At 37.9% G+C, this 20,773-nt stretch overlaps 5 protein-coding genes across 11 annotated transcripts; 2 read left to right on the top strand and 3 right to left on the bottom strand.

Moving 5' to 3' along the window:
* Positions 1–15: 15 nt before the first annotated feature.
* On the bottom strand, positions 16–14,356 carry LOC132791372 (uncharacterized). 4 transcript variants are annotated; one of them, XM_060800260.1, is made up of 5 exons: positions 14,242–14,356; positions 5,450–5,876; positions 5,258–5,374; positions 954–1,079; positions 24–221 (listed from the first exon to the last, which is right to left on the bottom strand). In XM_060800260.1, the coding sequence occupies exons 2-5, from the start codon at positions 5,772–5,774 to the stop codon at positions 112–114; spliced, it is 678 nt and encodes a 225-aa protein (XP_060656243.1). In that variant the 5' UTR covers positions 5,775–5,876; positions 14,242–14,356; the 3' UTR covers positions 24–111. The 4 variants fall into 4 exon arrangements, with proteins under 4 accessions (XP_060656246.1, XP_060656243.1, XP_060656244.1 ...); XM_060800261.1 differs by lacking the exon at positions 14,242–14,356 and adding an exon at positions 9,842–9,937; XM_060800259.1 differs by lacking the exon at positions 14,242–14,356 and adding an exon at positions 6,644–6,882.
* Positions 12,973–15,036, top strand: LOC132791367 (4-hydroxyphenylpyruvate dioxygenase). The gene is given in 6 exon segments (XM_060800252.1): positions 12,973–13,079; positions 13,651–13,677; positions 13,742–14,125; positions 14,184–14,591; positions 14,593–14,838; positions 14,899–15,036. Coding segments are annotated over 6 exon segments (1,143 nt in total). The 5' UTR covers positions 12,973–13,076; the 3' UTR covers positions 14,974–15,036.
* LOC132791361 (uncharacterized) lies at positions 15,004–16,989 on the bottom strand. The gene is made up of 4 exons (XM_060800246.1): positions 16,774–16,989; positions 16,115–16,718; positions 15,311–16,046; positions 15,004–15,249 (listed from the first exon to the last, which is right to left on the bottom strand). The coding sequence occupies exons 1-4, from the start codon at positions 16,859–16,861 to the stop codon at positions 15,049–15,051; spliced, it is 1,629 nt and encodes a 542-aa protein (XP_060656229.1). The 5' UTR covers positions 16,862–16,989; the 3' UTR covers positions 15,004–15,048.
* Positions 16,990–16,998: 9 nt separating this feature from the next.
* On the top strand, positions 16,999–18,184 carry LOC132791370 (large ribosomal subunit protein uL15m). Its single transcript, XM_060800256.1, has 3 exons — positions 16,999–17,105; positions 17,171–17,275; positions 17,353–18,184. Exons 2-3 carry the CDS (start codon positions 17,171–17,173, stop codon positions 18,109–18,111), a joined length of 864 nt encoding a protein of 287 aa, XP_060656239.1. The 5' UTR covers positions 16,999–17,105; the 3' UTR covers positions 18,112–18,184.
* Positions 18,121–20,741, bottom strand: LOC132791360 (presenilin homolog). 4 transcript variants are annotated; one of them, XM_060800242.1, is made up of 8 exons: positions 20,619–20,741; positions 20,276–20,520; positions 19,960–20,210; positions 19,434–19,864; positions 19,277–19,375; positions 18,958–19,221; positions 18,582–18,746; positions 18,121–18,522 (listed from the first exon to the last, which is right to left on the bottom strand). In XM_060800242.1, exons 2-8 carry the CDS (start codon positions 20,435–20,437, stop codon positions 18,254–18,256), a joined length of 1,641 nt encoding a protein of 546 aa, XP_060656225.1. In that variant the 5' UTR covers positions 20,438–20,520; positions 20,619–20,741; the 3' UTR covers positions 18,121–18,253. The 4 variants fall into 4 exon arrangements, with proteins under 4 accessions (XP_060656225.1, XP_060656226.1, XP_060656227.1 ...); XM_060800243.1 differs by having other exon boundaries at positions 19,000–19,221; positions 20,276–20,717; XM_060800244.1 differs by having other exon boundaries at positions 19,054–19,221; positions 20,276–20,717.
* Positions 20,742–20,773: the final 32 nt, after the last annotated feature.

The raw sequence follows: 20,773 nt of genomic DNA, 5'->3' as shown, positions 1-20,773 counted from the left end.
TTATGAATAGTTTGATTTTCGACTTCTTATAATGCGTCGTTCATGACTATGTTTCACTAGATTGTAAGTTTATTTATAAAACCCCCAAAGCCCGCCCCTAAGTTGTAAGCTTTAACAAACGCTTCGTCTTCTGCAGCGCCAATTTAACAATGCGAGTGCAGCTAACAAAGAAGTTAGCACGATCTTTGGTGTAGCCGACAAAGCGCCGGAAATGTGTCGCCCTGCAAGAGACAAAAATAGATGAATTAGAAATGTGGTTATTTTTTTTAAATTAATTCTAATTTGGCATTCATTTATAGTCTGACGCATTCATGCGCTATTGTAATTATGTAATTTAAAACAAAATCAAATTCTAAAATTCAATTTTAAACAAATAACCAAATAGTTTTTAAATTTTCCACACTTTAATCAACGCCTTCAATTCGTGCTAATATTTCGTTTGATAGCTGACACCGTTGCCAATTTAATGAGCAACTGTAAAAACTTAGCATGTGCCTCCAAATAGTTCAATTATTTAGCAACTTTACTCATATTTATTTACGACTGGACCAAAGTGTTATGTTTATTGACCTGACCGAGAGAGAAGCTGTTTGTTCAAATGAATTTCGAGAAAGAATAATATACACGCTATTAATTATGCTTTAAATTTATGATTTAAGGCAACACGTATAGGAATTTGATGGTGGTCTGAATACCAAAAACGTTGTGAGTAATTCCAATTAGCGTTATAAACTAAATCTAATTATCATGATTTGATTTTTTGTTGGGCTGCTGCTGCTGCGTGTGTTGATATGATGAACTTGCAGCCTTGAGTGCGAGAGTATATAAGAATTTGTTTACATTATAAAATTAGCAACGCATTGTTAATCTGGGCAAGAGTGTTCGGGTGTGTGTGTCGAGTGGATTCATTATTTAACATTGATTACTGATAAATATATACCAAGCAGACTTACATTCTTTGACCAAGACGGGAGCACAGCAGCATTCCTTGATCTCTTGAAACGTAAAACAGGAACCCAGCGATGGTGCATAGACCTTTTCTCCCACATAGCAGACATGTGGCACATAGGGTACACCCTCTGCAAAGACAAGATGATATAGTACACATGAGTAAATGATGTTTGCAAATTTATAAAACCACATGGCTATCTATAAATCGATTAACAAAACATACGCATTCGGATTCGTTTGCAGTCAGCTGCAGTTATTGAACTGCGAGAATTCCTTATATAGTATGTTAATTAAGTACTCGCTTAGTCAAGATTTGTATAAGAAAAATGTAATAACAATAAATAAATTTAGCTTTTGTTCACATATTTACAAATGATTCAGATATATGTTTCGAAATGTATCTACGTGCATAGAGCTAAGATACTTTCTTTGCATAAATGCTGACAACATTAGCTTCATAATATTTAGTTTATGGGGTCGCTATTCCAAAAAATGGAATAATATTGCACCACGTACGAATCTATAAGCTTTAGTCTTTAAAGTTGGCTAGCATCTAGGGATTCCATACTGGCAAATTGGAAATAAACATGATTCTATATAATCAGCTGTCGCTGTCAATCATAAAAGATTCGTTGAAAACTGCAAACGCCAAACTTGGAATTTATTTTCCGCCCTTGACATCATGCTTTTTATATTCTACAAATAAAACATGAGCGTTGAGCACTTAAATTTGAGCATTATTATAGTTTCAGTTCAAATAAGTTTAAGTAGAAACGGAAATCAATAAAATAGAATATGTTTATTGAGAGCATAGCCAAAATCAACAAATAATTTAAGCAAACCATAGAAAAATGAGACTAAATATTGTTGTCGAACTTGGGAGAAAATTGTTTACACATTTGTTTATAAAAACGTTGGATGCCCGTTTCATTTTAATAAATTAACATTTCCCCAAAATGAACGAGAGATTTCATTGTTCTGCTGCTGAGGCTGCTGGTGAAGCTGCGTGTCACAAAAATATTTAGCCAATTATGTAATTATTTTAAATTTAATGCCAATCGACATGAGTCGCGCTATATTTAATAATGTTAGATCAATTTGCTGTTCGCAATTGTGTTATTAATCTTTACAGACAGCTGACACAAAGCGAGACGAGGACGTGATAACAAAACACAATATATTCATGCAAATCGACAGATCACAATAGAAGTTTATAAAAATAAATATAAATTTCAATCGTTAAGTGAAAATGATTGATTGCGTCATTGGCAACAGATATAATGATAATTTGTATGTTGCATTTATAGAAACATATTTTATAAATAAAGTTTCTTAAGTGGCTCAGCAAAAGATTAAAACAAAATGCAACACATTAAAACTATTTGCAATTATTTTTAACTTTTTCTGATTAAAGAAATCATTTGAGAATTGTAGAAACACAATACTTTTCGAATCTTTGCTTCCTCGATTTAATTGCATTGTGTTGTGATTCATCAAATGTCGGCACACACACACAACACACAAAGCAAACGCTTTGACGTTAATCATATTAGAAATATCAAAAATAATATGTATGCAAATTATCGGCAATTTTAATTGGCAAAAAACTATAATCAAATGGCGTTACAACCATGGCAAAATAAAAAGACGTTACAACAACATTTGGCCATAAGACCATAACCACCCGCAATGTGGCCAGAAAGCAAGACATTTTTTCATTCATAGAACAGGTTGCAACAACGCATCGTAGCAGGTGTTGGGGGCATTGTTATTAGAGGCACGTAACATGAATAAAAATTGTTGTTATTGTCATCGCTCGAGGCGTTGCATATTAAATAAAATCAAAAGCCAGTAGCGAAAATATGTCTACAATCGATCCTAAATATTTATTTATATACTCGAATTACACATCATGTTATAAAGAAGACAGTCGATCGTTTTGTTAGACGCGAATACAAGCTAGATTTATTGATAAGAGCGCGCGAAATGTTTTCGATGCCTGATAAGGCGACATTTGGAGAACAACATGGGGTTATAGTTCAGTAAAATATAGAGCAAAAGTGAAAATACCCTGTAAAACTTGAAATTGATTCTAGAAGGTATTAAAATATTAGTCATAAATAAAATTAAAACTATTTTTGTAATCAATAATATTATTAACTTTATCCGACTTTGTTTGAAAAGATTTCAAGACATTCAAAATTATCGAAGTAGTTTTATGGGTCATAATATCCAATCATTATTATAACAGTATTAACACAAATAAAGCTGTTACAATTACGTTTCAAATTATTATTGTTCGAGAAGATTTCGAAATATGAATAACCCCTTTGAAATTTCCCTTACTTTTAAAATATCTGTGTCATCTATCTAATCTTTTGAATAACACACCTCAATATTAACATAAAAAGCTGTTACAATTACAGTTAAAAATATTATTGTTCTTACTGTTCGAGAAGATTTCGAAATATTGATAACCCTTGGAAATTTCTCTACTTTTCGAAATAATTTTATACTATCATATACCTAATCTTTCTAATAACACCCTTCAGTATGAACACAGATATGATAGTAAATAATAGTTAATCACCATTACAGTGTAAATTATTGTCCTTACAATTCGAGAATACTTCGAACTATTGACAACACTTTAGAATTTCCCTCACTTTTGCAATAGTTTTATAATATTTCTTTCTGTCATTCTATCTTATCATAACAATAAGATAACTCGCTATTACATGATGGCGTCACAATCAGGTAACAGAAAGGAAGTAAGGTCTTAAATTCCTATCTAGATTCAACAAATACGATTACATGTAGGGCTCTTCCTTCCAAGTATTCAATCAAAATAATGTCAAGAGTTATTAACTTGTTGAGTGCAATATATAATTGAGGGCTTTGTTGAGGATAACCACCGCTGTAGACAACCTCTGGTAAGTGGCCATAAACACCAGTCGCCACAAATGAGTCTATAAAACTGCAGAAAATTAAATTTAATGCGCGCATTTAGTTGAACTCGGAGAACAATTTGTATTTCGAGTGCATTTGGAAAATGCGAAACGGAAAATTGTGCACGCCTTGAAGAAAATCATTCAAGTGTAGAAAATGCTACCAAGTGCCGAACCCAGCAACACACAACAGAGACGCCAGCCAATGCAACAACAATTTGAACAGAAAAACAAAAAAAGATAATAAAATGCAAAGAGAACAAAACAAATCAAGGAGAATTATAAACTGACGCTTGGACACTTGGAATGTGAGTTTAATAACAGTGAGGCCACGCTATGAAAACTAAGCAAGCTGGCGAATAGAAACTGTGATTGCAGAAGGTCTAATATTCGCGTTGCCTTCGAAATTGAATGCAAATGTGAAAATTTGTTTCAGTTTTTGGTTCTATTGAAAAAATAATAAATTATTAAAGCTTAGTTTATATTTTCCTAAACGATCGATCAACCTAAATTTGTTATATTATATAAATAACATCGATTTTGGATGAGTTTTCGAAGTACTTTCTAAGTACATAATAATTTTAATCAAAAAATTCAAATTAAAATCGTTATTTAACGAACGTTTTATCAATTTTTTAGGAGCAAAATAAAGATTTTAAATACTGCAAATAAAATTTGACGCCTTAACTATTGAGTATATGAAATAAGAATGCTTTTCAATTTAAGTTGAATTGCATTTGATAATTTACAGTAAACTTGAATTGGAAATGATTGTGATTAGAATGCAGTCATTAAATCGTGTGACAACTGTAGCTGTATGCAAATCAATGCAATGGAGCGTAGCTGCGGTTTATTCATGTGGACCACAACATTTAACCACTTCCGTAATGGCCACGTGCTAATGAAGCGACAGACAGAGAGACGAAGACGAAGAGAGAGGGAGAAAAAAAAGGGGAGAGATAGGGAGATGGGCAGATGCCCAATTATGGAACAGTTTAGCGGTGTGCTTGGCTTGCATCATCTTGAAATTGTTCAAGTTGCGTGCCTGCTACTCATTAGCCCATCAATATGGTTGGCTGTAATGGGTTAATGAAGCTTTACTTGGGCTTGGCTCGTCTGTCGACTGCAAGCTGCAAGTTGCAAGCAACTGGGTTAGTGGCACTCGCCAACGTTTTTATTTTCATTTTCATTTGTCCAACTAATTTCCACAATTTTCCACTTGTTTGTTTACCTGTGAGAAACGAGCGTTTTTTGTTTGTTATTGTTAAGCGCCATGTGTGTCTGATGCTGATGGCTGCTGCTGTGGTTATGACTTTGGCTGCTGCTTGGACTCATAAATATCATAAGTTCTCACTCACCTTCTGAATGCTGCATCTCGCACCAGCAATGATCGTTGAGGAACTGCGGACTCAAGCAATATCTCACGACTTGCGCCGTGCACATTTTCGTGTTGCAAGAGTTCTGTGTTTCATGAGCTGTCGAAAGTGAGAGCATCACATTTAGTTAGCTAAGAGTGAGAGTGGGAGGGAGGGAGAGAGTGAGAGACTTACTTTCATTGTATGCGCGCAACGCTTGAATCGCATCCTGACGCTTCACCTGATGATCGAAAGTGAACTCTTCGTAGCTGGCGCTGATCGTTGGCTCCCTTGGCTGCAGATCTTCCTTGTTGCACATTATGCAGGAGGTTTGTGGCGCCGCTAAAGTTGAACTTACGCTAAGCAACAGCAGCAACAAGAGTTGCGGGAATGTGAAACTTATAGCAAAGTTATTACTTCGTTTATTGCGCGCACTTTGTAATCTTTGGCAGAAACTACAGTCAGCATTCGTCATGTTGCACTCGATGCGATTTTCTCTCGTGTTACTCATATTTTTCATTTATAAATTCTTTGTGGCTTTCAATTCTAATAATTAGTTTATTTGTTTTCCATTTTCCAATGACTGCTTCAAGTGGTAATTTAATACGTTCCGTGAGTCGAGCTAAGTGTTAGACGAGAGATGTCGCATTAATAAGTATGTTGGAAATATTTCGAGTACTTAGACTCTTAAGTACTATATGCTAAGTATATAAAGTTCTCTGTGGATTGTCGTTTTACAGCTGATTGGTTTCTTGTTATTTATGGATCGAGTTAGAAAATTACTTTGACAGTTTCATAGATTGTATTTCGTGTTTTTTTTATTTTTTAGATATGGAAGCGTGTTGAGTTTCTTATATTCACGACTAGTTGAACACTTGAAATGTTTATTTATTATTATTTTAATTAAAATAGTTTGTTATTTTATGCAAGCCATTTAAGAACCAGTCACTTTAAGTTGATTTCACTGTATTTTAAATAAAGTTCAAGATCGTTAAAACTTTGTATTCATTTTTTTACTTTGGCTTCCTTCCATATGCAATATATTTTAATAACCCAATTTATTTATTATTTTAATTTCTCATCTTTTGAAATTTTAATAAACAACTTTTCTTTGAACATTCAATTCCAGCAAACTATTTAACATTTTAAAAACTTTTTTCAACCATTTTGTACCAAATTTTTGTTGGCATTTATCAGTTTTCAATACTTTACTCAAGTTGAATCATTCACTACACTTTGTCGTCATTTATTTGCAGCTGTAATTTCAACATTTCAATGTCCATCTTTCATCCACTTAGTTTCTGATAAATTATTTGGTATTTCCATTTGAAATAGAAATATTTTCGGTATTTGACGCATAATTTATGATGCAGCAATTCGGCAACTCACTCAGCGCGTTCTCCATTCATAAATTTAAGTTACACAAAAAACGAAAATCATTTCGACTAAGAAAATCATTTTTCTAAAATGATCACGACTAGAAGGAGAGATGAAATAGAATGCGTCGCCGCGTCGTTTATTCGCAGAAAGAAAATAATAACAACTCAACGAGACGATGAGTCGACTTCGACGCGCGTCGGCTTCGACGTCCGTTACGCTGGCTATGCAAATTCACTCTGAGCGATGCAAAGCAAACAAACGAATCGATCCGAGTCGAGTTGCTTCGTATCCAATCGTGTTACTTCGTGTCTACGCAGCTGGCGTTGACTTTGTGGGGTTGCCCCTAAGCAGCGAATTATTCTCACACAAGTGAACGTCAACGTAGCCGCTGTGGCTACCTTTAAAGGGTTTCATTGCATTGCCCAAAAAAGCTGCGCCATACAAAGTAAATAAACTCGGCTTATCAAAGTTTGCAATTGAAGAAGATCACGACTAGCAGTCACTCTGTAAACTACTTAAAATCCAAAGAACTCTGTCAGCTGTTTAAACTTATGTAAGCTTATAAAACAAAAAAGATAATTAACAACAAATATTTTATAATACAATGAAAGCTACACTAATAGTCAACAGTTGAAAAAAGATTAGGTGGGGATGGGATGATACTCATTGCTAACCTATTTAAAAAACAAACTTATATTTTGCTAGAAGCGATTGTTCTAAAGTTTACCAAGTTTTTAGTTTACACATATGATACATAAAATAAAAAAAGTTTATGTCCACATATAAATGTATATGTCGTTCATACAACCCAATTCTCAAATTATAACCTGGGTCACACCGGACATTTGTACTTAAGATACGAAAGTAAATAAAGTAGAACTTGTAAAAGGTGCATCCAATGATAAAGAATGTAATTGTATGATCCAATTTGTTGATATAACAAAAGATATTCGCAGAAATGAGAAATCACTATTTACTTTCCCCAAAGTGTTAAGAATTTGAGTGCAATATATACAAAATTGTATTACATCTATCATTTATCCCCATTAATAAATATGTTACTCGCACATTAAAACTTTGTTCCGTTTGATGGTCGAGCAATCTACCGATTAGGGGAACCTATCAACAGTCGTTTAATTAGTGCAACCAACGAAATTGAGTAGAAAAACCATCGGATGGTCCATTAATAAGATGACACTTAATAAGCTCTGGTAATTTGTTGAAAACCATGCAGAACACGCAGTACAACATTCCTGGGCTGCCTGGGCATGCAATATCTGACACACATTGAAATATTTTTATAATTTATGCTCACCTAACACCCAGAGGCCCAGCAGAGGCGCGTCGCATCCCTATCTGGGGGTACACAAGTAGTTCTATATTCATCTCATATTTGTGTGTTTTTAAAAATAACATAAAATTCACATCAACAATGTGCGATGCTGAAGTTCTTCTTCATCTGAAGTCTGGTGAGGACTTAGGAAGGGGGTTCCCCATGCTGGCGGCATTATTTGTTTATTGTTGTGATGCGTCGCCGCTGCTGCAACCTGTTATGACGCCCCTCGTTCCCTCACTCTAGGCCACATCGTAAATCTTTATGTGCCTCTGCAGTGCTTTTATACCCTTTACTCGAAATCAAAAGAGAACTGCATAAAAAGTGGACTTTTAGATACCTCGCAGAAACTGTCTTTAACATTTCTTGAAGATCATAAAAGAAATGTAAAAATTAAGAAAACAATTATAACTTTATAGAGAAGGAAAAGTGCTTTCTACATCTAAATAGAATTATTCTAGATTATTGTAATACAAAATTTAATTTAAATTTAAAGAAATTATTGAGGTAAAAGCTGACTACAGGGTAACTTTTAGTCATCGCTCGTTGGCGATCTTTTCTTATTTGAAAAGCGAATTTTATGAGCTCTACTATCTAGTATTACACAAAGTCTATTAAATGTTTTGGCCTACAAATTGTGGGCGGTTATTGTTTTCTTTTGTGATTCCAGCAAGCGCCTATATTAAATATATAAATCTCAAGGAATATGACGACATCGAAAGTGTTATATTTATAAATGGAAATGCAAATGACAAGGTAGCTCAATAAAAAGGATATTGTGACCAGATATTTATGTCAAGGTCAAAAGGGAGCGTCATCACATCTCTGGGGCATAACTCAACTGACATCAAGCTGATTGAAATGGGGTGGCACTTGCTAAGGGGGGAGGCAATATCCTGTCGAAAGGCCTTGAATTGGCTTGCGACACGCGAACTTCAATTAGATTTGCTAAATTTGCATGAAACATGTTTATTTTGTGATTCAACCTGAGCACGAAATAATGGAAAACGCGAGCGACTTTTTTAAATGGCAGCTAAGGTGAAAGGTAATTTTAAAATGTGCACAATTTCATAATAGTCAAATAACTTTGCTTAAAAATTTAATAAATTATATGTAATATATTAAATACAAAATTTATACAATTTAAAAAACCGCAGCTAGTCTTTCTCCCTTCATAACCAAAAACGCACACAAAACGCGCGCGACTTTTACACAGCTGCTACAATCGCTAACAGTTTTACAAGCACTGCCGCTGCAGCTACAGCAGCTGTCGCAGTTAATTCGCTGTCTTATCAAAACGCGAGCGAGTTGACCAGCACTGTGAACAGTTTGACAAGCACTGGTGCAGCACCCAAAGCAGCTGGCGCTATGCATTTTAAATTTACAACCAGCGTCATGGCAACTTTAAAAACTAGATATACACACACACACACACACACAAACACGAAGAAAAGAGTGCGTAAAATTTATGAACATTTTCACACTGAACTATCTCAATCAGCAAGCAAATCGGCCAAGTTATAAAACATTATAACATTGTTATGTTAAATGAAACTATTTTTAAATGCGCTCCAAAAAACCTCGCAACTAGACGGACTACATTGAAATGCTCTTTAGACTGTGCATAGTTTGAATATTTACATTGTTGTGCTGATGCTGCTGGCCGAGAGGGGGGCACATAGAGATTTTAATCGTGGCTGCGCGTTCACAAATTTGTCAATATTCAAAACAAGACAACAAAAAATTGCTAAATAGATGGCGACAAATGATTTTTAGACATTATTTTAATGCCTATTGTTGTTGTTAGTACGAAATCAGCGACAGTTCAAGTTCGTTTGGCTTTTAGAATAGTGTTTTGTTGTTGTTGTAGTTACCACGCTTTTTAAATTAAATAAACAATTTCAGTTTCATTTTTAGTTTTAGTTTCTTTTCTCCACCGTTCGTTTTTCTATTTGCTGTTAGGTTTTTTTAGAAGCGTAATAATCGAGACTCAAACGGCGACTGAAAGCGTAACGCAAATGTCGACAAGGCGGCGCCGACAGCTTGCGGCTAGAACAACAAAACCAACAACAACAACTACAGCGACAACAGTAGCTAACATCCTTTGTCCTGTGGCATATTCCCTGCACCCTCCAAGTTGAAAGCAAAGCAAAGCAACCCCCAAAGCAACTTCACAAGCTGCTGGCAATGCCCTCAACCAGACAGAGTGAGAGTCCACTGCCAAAAGTAGGCAGCCAGAAAGAGAGCAATATAGTAGCAGAGTTAGAGAGCGTGCGTAAGAGAAAGGCAGAGCGTGCTAACGGTTAAGCGTAATTTAATATCTTCATTAGGAGCAACAGGCTACCCACATCAAACCCAAATAAACCTGCGCAGCACAGTTAGCAAATATCCTTCGACAAGGACAACAGAGTCTGTGTTAGAGAGATGGAGTTGAGGACCCAAATCGGAATTCATGTCGCATATGTCTGGGTATCACGCGAATTGGTTTGCTTAGGCTAATGGACAAAATGTTAAGGGTATGTTACGAGTGCAGTTTCTGGGAGCTCGGTTTGGGGAATTGCGAAAATATTTGATTAAAGTCAACTTGTGACAGGTGCGCAGACTGGGGAATTCCGAAAATAAATATCAAGAACAGCTAACTAAGGCAGTTTAAAAAGTTTTAAAAGTTGGAGATTCATAATTCTATGAATTTATTAAATATTATGAAATAATGTATCTGATTTATAAATATGTATTATAAAGAAACTAATATCAACATATTGAAAGTCCATCTAGAAATATTTAATGAGATTGGTAAACTTTAGAGCAATCTGACTTGCCGAGGAGATATGCATAAATTAAAGGAATTCAAATAAAGCTATAAACAGGCTTTTTCAGCGATGCCATCATAAGTCAAACTTGGGATAGGGCAGTTTCTCTGCCAGGCACTTGACAAATGGGACATTCACATGATGCCAGGTGTTTGGCAATCTTTTGGAGGCATCTGCTTCACAATCATAAATTAGTTGATCGTCTTGAATCGATTTATGTGTGTGGCTATAGCGTTGCTAAAAATACTAGACAGAAAAGCGAAAAAATTACCAAAACGCAAACGCGGCGTATGCGCGACGCGACGCATGAACTGAAGCGGTTAAGTATTAATGATTAGCCCCCAGACAATGTCTCCAACCCAGCACAGCACAGCAGCAGCAGCAGCAGCTGGCAAACGAACTAATGATGAACACTCGACGGAGAGAAGGAGAACTGGGCACACACAAGTGGCCATTGGCAAGAAGCCAATTCAATGCTTGACATTTATTATGATTGGCTTATTAGGGCACAAGAGGGCCAAAAGGGAGCGACGGTTGCGGGCCGGGAGCAAAGCTATGAGGATGAGGCAGCCATTGTCGCATTGATGGCACATGCCAAAAGTGCCATTAACAATCTGCTCGACAATAAAAAATGGAAATGGAATGGATACTGCAGAAACTACTTTAAAATGTGTACTTAAGCAATCTTTTGCAGAAAAACAAGTGTGTGCGAATGGCAAACTGATTGACGTAGAGATACGCTGTAGCTTGCAGATTACCTCAGTTGTTGTAGCAAAAAAAAAACTACTATTGGAAATGCCTTTTCAAAAAAATTAAACACAATAAAGTCATCTTCAGAAAATCCATAAAGCGGATTTATTGTGTTATTTGTTTACATGTAAATCAGATAAACACTCATAACATTCCATACAAATTACTCCAGGGAGAAATATTTCTAAGAATTTGCTAATCTAAAATATTGCTTATATTTATTAAATGAATATGTATCTAAATATTTGTTCTAAAAAGAATACAAATTGTAATGAAAATAAACGAAAAAAAACATAAAAGAAATTTTGTTTCGGACTTGAGCGTTTTTATATTACCGATTATTATTCAGTTAATAGATAAATATATTTTCATCATGAAAATGGCCTTTCATTATAAATTTTTCTATCGTATGCCGTTGCACAATTATAGGAAAAAGAGTAAACACAACTACCGCGATTGCTTAATAACAATTTGTTGCTACATTATTACGCAGTCGATTAGTCTTGTGAATAATTTATTAAGTAAAGCGTAAAAGTTACAATAAGCGCTAAGAAGAATCTATTATATCGCTGTGTTTTATCAAATATGCACTTGTGTTTAATCTATAAATAGTAAACTCCGTTATAATAAACTTCTATTTTAGACTACGTATATGAAAATGTTGCAAGTTGAACCTGTCAATCTACTTAGCTCAACAAATTTGCTAATATTCAACAACTAAAAATTCAATTCAAATTTTTTTAAATAAAATAGGATTATAGCAGCATGTTGACAACAGCATAATGTGCATTAAATCCAACGTATTTCTCACGTAATATAATAGACAATAACAAATACAATTATCAATTGTTAATACCAGTTTAACTCTATAAAAAGTAAATATTGCTTTTAGAATGGCTTCAATCCGATTTTAATGTATTTGAAATCAACAAAAGTTTTGGGGGCTCGCAACACAATCCAGTTATATTCAAGTCTCAAGACGAGCGCGTGGCACCCAAAAACATTTGGAATTCATGAATATTTAAGTCGCTAACCGGCAAAATGTTATAAAAATAACAAAGTAACAATTCCATATCGTATGAATTTCAATGAACAGCATAATGTACTGGAAATAAACTTAATAGAGCAAAAATATCTTTACAGATATGATATGTCTAGTTGCCAAGTTAAAAGAATGAAAACAATTAAAGTTTACAAACAAACGAACAAACTGCATAAATTAAATGGACACAGCAACGCCACCTGTTCTAGTAAACAAATTATTGCAAATTTCTATTTAAGTATGCGAATATCTAAACCGATAACAACAACAAATAAACCCGCTCTTGAAAACCAAGTAAACAAAATACTAGTTTGACATATATTTAAATGAGTTATCAGATGGGTACAGGATTTCCATCTGATCTGGAACTGATCTGGGGAGTATATAAGGCGTGATTTCAGCATGGCCAAGCCATAGTCAACTCGTGAAGATCGCCTGAAGATCAACGGAATACTAATAAAAATCGCGTGTGAGGAAGAGTTCAGAAAAAATTGAGTCTGAGTGATAATGGTAATAAAAAAAAGAAAGTTTTACAAAACTACAATATTTAAAAATATAAAAAAATGTGGATAGTTGTAATTGTGGAAACCCGAAGATTAAATCACGTTCGTGATTCTTTAAATTCGTTAATGTTATTTCAATTTGTGAGGTTATCTTACTATAATAAAATTGTGATTACTGTTGTATTTTGTGAGGTTATAATTCTTATTGCCAGACTATACGATTCACAAGTTGTATTTCTAACGTATGCACTTCATAGAATTATAAATTTTACAATAATTAACATCAGAAGTTTACTTAATGACGTTTAATGTTTGAGGTTATGTGCGAGTTTGAATGATGTAATATGGAAAACTGCTGATTTTGTAAGATTATGTTGCCCTTGGGAGCTTCGAAATGAGAAAATTAAAATAAGCTTAAATAAATGTTGTATTGCTTTAGAAGTATTTCGTATTGACAGTTGGCATGTGGTAATCCCAAGCTTGTAAGGTTCTATTTGAAAGATTCAACTGAGGAAAGATACTTTAAAAATCCTAAATACTTAACACCAAACTTTCTTTTCTCTTGCATAAATTTACAGACAAGCTATACTGACAAAGGAACCAAAGTAAGTCTCCAAACGTTTATAAAAGTCAAGCCCAACATTAATATGATTCTTTCTTTAAAAACAGCCAGAAGCCGGCACATTCTTAAGCTTTGATCATCTAACGTTTTACGTTGGTAACGCCAAGCAGGCGGCCAGTTATTATACCACCCGTTTGGGCTTTGAACCACTTGGCTACCAGGGATTGGAGACCGGAGAGCGACGCCATGCAAAGCATGCGGTGCGACAGAATAAGATTGTCTTTGTGTTCGTCTCGGCGTACACGACCGATGACAAGGACCATGGCTTGCACTTGATGCAGCACGGGGATGGTGTCAAGGATGTGGCCTTCGAAGTGGAGGACTTGAATGCAATCTTTAATTTGGCAGTATCGCGTGGAGCTGAAGTCGTGCGCAACATCTGGGAGGAAAAGGATGAGCATGGCGTTGTGAGATTCGCCACCATTAAGACGGTAAATCAACTACAACTCTTTCACTCCAATTAAAGTAATAATAATTTCCCTATTTTAGTACGGTGATACAACGCACACTTTTGTGGAGCGTAATGGTTACAAGGGTGATTTCTTACCTGGTTATCAGCAAAGTGCCCAGGATGTGCTTTTGAAGAGTTTGCCACCAGCTAAGCTGAACTTCATTGATCATGTGGTGGGCAATCAACCCGATTTGGAAATGGAGAGCGTTGCCGCTTGGTACGAACGCATTTTGCAATTCCATCGCTTCTGGTCTGTGGATGATTCGCAGATCCATACGGAGTACTCGGCGCTGCGCTCCATTGTGATGGCCAACTACGAGGAGACAGTGAAGATGCCCATCAATGAGCCGGCCAATGGCAAGAAGAAATCGCAGATCCAAGAGTATGTCGACTATTATGGCGGTGCTGGTGTTCAGCATATTGCTTTGAACACTGACGATATTATTGGGAGCTGTTACCAACTTGAGAGCTCGTGGCACTGAGTTCTTGACAATTCCACCATCGTACTACGATATTCTGCAGGAACAGTTGTCGCACAGTCGTACTAATATCAAGGAAGACATGGAGATATTAAAGAAACTTAACATTCTGGTTGATTTCGATGAGAATGGTTACCTGTTGCAGATCTTCACTAAGAACACGCAGGACAGGCCAACACTCTTCCTGGAGGTTATTCAGCGTTTCAATCATAATGTAAGTGATATGGTTGTCTTAACATAAGGTTCTTAAATTAAAGTTGTATTTCATTTACAGGGTTTTGGCGCTGGCAACTTCAAGTCTTTGTTCACAGCCATCGAGATCGAGCAGGAAAAACGCGGCAATTTGTAAATAACATAATTTCATGTACAAATTATGCGAGCTTTTTTGCAATAAAATATCTATGCAGTTTAAGTCTTTTGTCTGTTATTTCTTTGCTTGATTCACAAAGCGTCGATCAACGTACACCTTGTTACGAGGATCATCTTCGGCAAACGATACCATATGTGGATTCCAAAAGCCATCGGGCGTATTGTGATCTAATTCGCGGTGATCGAAGTGCCGGCAATTGCACAGATATTCACGTATCTGAAGGTCAGTCATATTGGCTCCCATGAAATTTATGAACTAGAAAGAAAACCTTAATGTAAAAATATGAATTTGCTGAAGTATCCAAAGAAATGCTTGCCTTTTCACACTGATCGCAATCGATGTTGTATCTTTCCTTCAAGCTCTCCTCTTTTTCCTCCTTAACTACAATGGGACGTGGAAATATTTCTTCCTCCTCTTCTTCCTCATCATCCTCAATATCAAAATCTTCTGGCAGCTTGGTGGATTCATTGCCCATTCCGCTTGGTTGTTCTGTAAATTGCTCTAGCTTGACATTCACTGGCACTTTTGCATTTAATTTATTGTCTGCTAATTGTGGATCCCTGTTGCCACTTGTACTAGTCGCAGCCTTTTTTTGATCGCCTGCTTTTAGGCTAGTCGACGCTTTTTGATGCTCAATCTTTTTTATGGTGGTCGCTGCTTTCTGTTGTTCTACCATTTTGAAGGTGGTTGCTGCTTTTTGTTGATCCCGTATAAGTTTAGCTTCAAACTCTTGTAACTTGGTCATCGAAGCTTTATCGTCTGCTTTAAGCACCTCCGCCATAAAATCCATGGTGTTTAAAGGCGGATTAGCTTCATCAATGCTGTCGTCAATGAACACAATCTCCTGTGTGGGCGGTGGCAGCATTACAACGCTGGATGAATCTGAAACGCCGCTTAAGGGAGGCAAGGCATCAACAGACTTAGGCACTGATGGATCTGGACATTGATCAAAGAACGAATCATCGTCGTCCATATCGAAAACAGGCTTATTCTCGCTCTTCGTCGATGTGCTTGCGATGGCGCTGGTGTCGAAGGCGTTGCTGGTGTCGGCTCTGCAAACTTGTCATAGGTTATTAAACATTATTTTACAGCCTTATATTTAACTAGTTACTTTCTTTACCTCTGCAAGAGCGAACGCGATTGCTTGGCATGTCGAAGTGTAGAATACAAATTGGGACTGGACTCGATAACATCTTTATCTATGGTAGCATTTCTTGTTGAGTTGTTGGCGTCAAACTGCAAACGCGTTTGCTTTAATTTGGGGGAATCGCTGCGCAGTGTTAATGACATTTTTGTCTTGGGTGCCGGCAATTTGTCCTTTGGTAATTTAGTCAACCACTCATTCTTATTGTCTATGATCTTTGTAGTCCCAACCGGTTGTTCATTCTCACAGTTTGTCTTGTTTAGCTTACGTCGTGTTGCCCATGGCTTGTAAGGACTGATGGCTGGCTCCGTTTCCGTAATGGTTTCCTCCTCCTCGTCATCCGGCTGCAGAGCTATGTTCATGTTCAAGGAACTCTGACTTTCAGGCATTTTTGGTGATTCAGTCTGTGGCATTTTTTCCAGGCGTGGCTTTTTGGGTGATGGCCTCCGACGCTTGGGGCTGCACTTGATGCTGCGTTCCTTTTGTTGCTGCAACAATTCAATGGCATTGTGCAGTTTCTCATTTCGCTGTTTTAATAGTGTAATCGTATTTGCATTGTCCTCGCAAAAGCCTTGTAGCACTAAAACAAAAGAGATAATTCCAATACGAATTGCAACTACAGAAGTTAGACTTACTTTGAAAGTGCACTTTCAAACTCTCCAATGCATTCAAAACACATTTAGCTGATTGCACGGACTTGCCTTCACACTTAGCACAAATCATTTTTCACTAAATAATTTAATACACAATAAATTCCTTTGCACTAGTAACTTTTAACTTCTTATTAATTAAAATGAGCGCGACCGCAATTGTACTATGAATTCAATCAGTGATCACACTTTCCTCGATAAGTTAATATTAGCGGAACTATTGCTTGAAAATATCGATATCGTTCTGTTTTGAAAAAGTCGGTACGATATTAAAAACACAGCACTTGTGACTAGTGTTGACAAACGGTTGGACAAAAGTATATTGTTTCTCGTGTAAAATTATTATTTTATATTAATTGCTATTTAATCAATAAAACTACAGATGGCACATTTGCGTGAGAGCTCAGACAAGGCCTTGAAGCTACTGCGCACCTTGCCGCGAGTACAAATTGGCAATCTGCGTCCCAATCCCAATTCTAAACAGAACGTATGTTTCTCCCCCATCAATAGCCGGTTGAATAACATGCTGTGGGTTGTGTATTAAAATTTCAATTTAATTTTTAGGACAAACGCGGACGTGCGCAACACGGAGGCGATAAACATGGTGCGGGCAATAAGGGCTCCGGGCAACGACAGAATTTCATGCGTCTGGGTTACGAAACGGGCAATCAGGCTTTCTACATGCGCTTCCCCTACGAACCCTACTACAAGGGACACCATATGAAGCGGGAGTATCCTCCGATCTCGCTGCTGCAACTGCAGGTGCTCATCGACACCAATCGCATTGATGTCAGTCAGCCGGTTGACATCGCCACGCTGTGCAACTCGGGTCTGTTGTCACTGAAGCCAGCTGAGCTGCAGTATGGCTTCCAGCTGACGGATGAGGGACTGGACAATTTCAAGGCTAAGATTAACATTGAAGTGCAGCATGCAAGCGAGGCAGTTATTGCAGCTGTAGAGCGCAATGGTGGAGTCATTCGCACTGCTTACTACGATCCACGCAGCCTGCAGATTTTGGCCAATCCCAAGAAATGGTTCGAGAAGGGAGTGCCAATTCCCCAGCGCATGCTGCCGCCACAGGATGCCGTGGAGTACTATACGGATGCCAAGAACCGCGGCTATCTGGCCAATCCCGAGGAGATTAGCAAGGAGCGTTTGGTGTTGGCACAAAAATACGGTTACGAATTGCCGCGCATTGAGGACGATGCCGACTACGAGATGCTCACGGCTGCCAAGGATGCGAGACAATTGTTCTTAGGCTTAGAGCCCGGCTGGCTTGTTAACTTGGTGGACAAGACAATAGTTAAGCTAAAGAAAACATAAACAAATGCCTTTTCTGTTTGTTATTACGCTTTGTTAAATAAAGAAATGTATTGTAAAAGGATTTGTTTTTTTTTTGTTTTAGACTATGATTACACAGAATACTAGGACACGGATTAGTGTGTGTTAAATTCCACCGTCATTATTATATAAACACCTGTTTGGCAGACAGTTTCTCCATAAATGGTTTCACCACAGCGCTGGTGGCAAAACAGAATATCAGGCCAAAGGTAATTGAGATTGGCAGAGCGGGCAAAGCCTTGCGCCAAATGGCCAAGAGCAGCAGCGTCAGGCAAAGGCCAATAAGGATGGCCACAAAGCAGGCAATTGTTGTCGTCCAGTCGCCATAGCTGGAGGCCTTCCCCACAAGTACAGAATAGAAAATAAAATCGCCCAGTCCCAGCTTAATGCCACCTGCAACAAATGTTAAAGGAGTCAAATATTGTATGGTAATTTCTGTTGCAGTCACTTACGTTCTTCCTGCGCCTCCATCTGCGGCTGATTAGGCGCTGTGACCGTGCGATACTCATTCGCGTGACGTCCATTGCTGCTCTGTGTAGTCTGCACCTCGATTTGACGACGTGCAACACGATCACTGAGATTTGCCGACCATTCCTGTGTGAAGCCAGCCGCCTCAGCTACAATCAAATTTAAAAAAGAAAATTAAACTTTTGTACACTTTGGATTGTCTTTGGAATAGATTCTAGCAGCGTCTCACACCTTAAAAACAGCAGTCACAACAATAACAATAAAAATATAATACACTCAAATACAATAGGCTCAAAAAAGAAGCGGTTACAAAGTGAAGGAACAGATTAAATCATAAAGGTAAATTAAATGCATATGTACCGTTTCCGTGCAAATTGTTTTTAAAGCTCACAAGTGGCATACCTTCAGCTGCCGCCTGATTATTCTCCTGCTGTCGCTGGCCGTGCCGCGAATTACCTGAACGTGAGCTGCTGCTTGCACCTGCTCCTGGATCCGGAGAGGCAAGCGAGTTTTGTGTGGCGCGCGTTGTTGTCGTTGAGTTGCTAGAGGATGGCGAAGATGTCGTTGTTGGCAGTGGCTGCTCTGGCGTATAATGTGTGCCCATGTAGGTGTAAAGAACCGTGGCTGCAACAAACGAAGCTTAAACAAGGTTTCTCTTAGACATAAAAACTCCACTTACACGAATAAATCAAAGCGGGAAAGATTTGCTCATTACGCTCCTGGGCGGTTTCCACCAAAATACGCAGCGGACCACGCGGCGACAGCACAGCAATAAGATCTGTTTTGAAAAATTATTAATTACAAATAGTACCGATGCCCGTAAGTTAATATCATACCCCAAATTGAGATGGCTGCTAACACAGCCCAAGCCGTCCATTCCGGCAGATACTTGATGAACACCAAGGCCATCAGGGCGGCTACAAAAATCAGATAGCCTTGCTGCAAACGCAGCGGTGCTTGCCAGTGAATGGCCATCATGCCGGCGACACCAAAGTTCCACATGATCAGCACTGCCGTGGGATAGTCCATTGGAATGTTATAGGCACGCAGCAGCTCCTCCAGATATAAGTACGTAAAGATGAACAATAACATAAAGGACGAGAGTATAAGCCAGCCATGGATGACACGATAGCAGCGTTTCTTGTACAGTACAATAAGCAGTATGGTCATCAGCACAACGACGCTCATGAGGATCAATGAGTTGGCCAACGCATTCCATAACTTAACGCTCGGCTCCGGCGACAGCTCATGGAAAGGCGTATAGAGGCTGGGCGGAATAGAAGAATTAATTAGTTAAGCTAATAGCTATATATGAATGTTAAACGATGCAGAGTGCTGGTGTTTAGTTAGTTGTGCACTCACAGATAGACATCCGTGCTGTTGTAGAAGCTTATTGAGTTAATGGTAGCCACAACGACCAGCATGCAAAGCGAAACGGGCACAAATAATTTAATAACGTGTTGGGCACCATATTTCAAGCCCTGCTCCTCTTCAATTTCCTGTTGTGATGGCCCAGGTGCTCCATCTCCACCACCACCAACTCCTCCCCCAGACAGTCTTGAAGGTCGTGCGGTTGAGTCACGTATGACGACGCTTGGCACTGTAAGAACAGCCTGAGAAGCATGCACAAATTAGTTAATTGCAAGTTTAGACAATCAAAAGTGATTTAAGTACTTACGCCATCTGGTGAATCTGCATTGGAGCCATAGTTATTCCGTTGTTGCTTCTGCCGCCTTGGAGGACGTTCCAAACGCTCGGCCTCGCCGCTCAGGTTCTCATCTTCGCCTGCTACTGCCACCGTCGCCGGTGACGATGTCGAGGCACTGACGTGGGCGTCCATGAGCGGTGTGCGTTCGTTAGCCGCCGCCTCCTCAGCGTTTGATGATGACCACTTCGATGCCGTAGTTGTTGTTGATGAAGTAACTTTAAAAGTTCGCAATATGTAGACCGTGAGTATAGATATTGTTGATGATGATGTAGCAATTGAATGATGAGAAATGCATTTAACTTGCACTACGTACAATTGTCGAAGAAAAATAAATAAATTTATATTCGCGTTCCAGCCCAAAAAATTGCTAACTTTCTTTTGTTGCGGTACACGAACGACTCATAGTCAGTTAGAGATGGGCTGACTGCACATTGCAACAGATAAACAGCTATCGATAGGCCTGCAGTT

The sequence above is a fragment of the Drosophila nasuta genome, chromosome 3 (assembly GCF_023558535.2).
Source record: "Drosophila nasuta strain 15112-1781.00 chromosome 3, ASM2355853v1, whole genome shotgun sequence".
NCBI lineage: Eukaryota > Metazoa > Arthropoda > Insecta > Diptera > Drosophilidae > Drosophila > Drosophila nasuta.
The sequence above is the reverse complement of the archived record's forward strand: the minus strand, read 5'-3'. Positions and strand labels throughout refer to the sequence as shown.

What these genes read in the sequence shown, in the direction of transcription:
- LOC132791361 (XM_060800246.1), bottom strand. Translation starts at nt 16,861, where the DNA reads ATGATTTGTGCTAAGTGTGAAGGCAAGTCCGTGCAATCAGCTAAATGT. An exon ending in TCGCGTTCGCTCTTGCAGAG is followed by an intron (nt 16,047 to 16,114) that starts GTAAAGAAAGTA and finishes ACAAGTTTGCAG; the next exon opens with AGCCGACACCAGCAACGCCT. An exon ending in ATTGCGATCAGTGTGAAAAG is followed by an intron (nt 15,250 to 15,310) that starts GCAAGCATTTCT and finishes TTTTCTTTCTAG; the next exon opens with TTCATAAATTTCATGGGAGC.
- LOC132791372 (XM_060800260.1), bottom strand. Translation starts at nt 5,774, where the DNA reads ATGAAAAATATGAGTAACACGAGAGAAAATCGCATCGAGTGCAACATG. An exon ending in GTTGCGCGCATACAATGAAA is followed by an intron (nt 5,375 to 5,449) that starts GTAAGTCTCTCA and finishes CACTTTCGACAG; the next exon opens with CTCATGAAACACAGAACTCT. An exon ending in CGAGATGCAGCATTCAGAAG is followed by an intron (nt 1,080 to 5,257) that starts GTGAGTGAGAAC and finishes TTGTCTTTGCAG; the next exon opens with AGGGTGTACCCTATGTGCCA.
- LOC132791370 (XM_060800256.1), top strand. Translation starts at nt 17,171, where the DNA reads ATGGCACATTTGCGTGAGAGCTCAGACAAGGCCTTGAAGCTACTGCGC. An exon ending in ATCCCAATTCTAAACAGAAC is followed by an intron (nt 17,276 to 17,352) that starts GTATGTTTCTCC and finishes TTTAATTTTTAG; the next exon opens with GACAAACGCGGACGTGCGCA.
- LOC132791360 (XM_060800242.1), bottom strand. Translation starts at nt 20,437, where the DNA reads ATGGACGCCCACGTCAGTGCCTCGACATCGTCACCGGCGACGGTGGCA. An exon ending in TCCCGCTTTGATTTATTCGT is followed by an intron (nt 19,222 to 19,276) that starts GTAAGTGGAGTT and finishes CGTTTGTTGCAG; the next exon opens with CCACGGTTCTTTACACCTAC. An exon ending in AAACAATTTGCACGGAAACG is followed by an intron (nt 18,747 to 18,957) that starts GTACATATGCAT and finishes ATTTGATTGTAG; the next exon opens with CTGAGGCGGCTGGCTTCACA.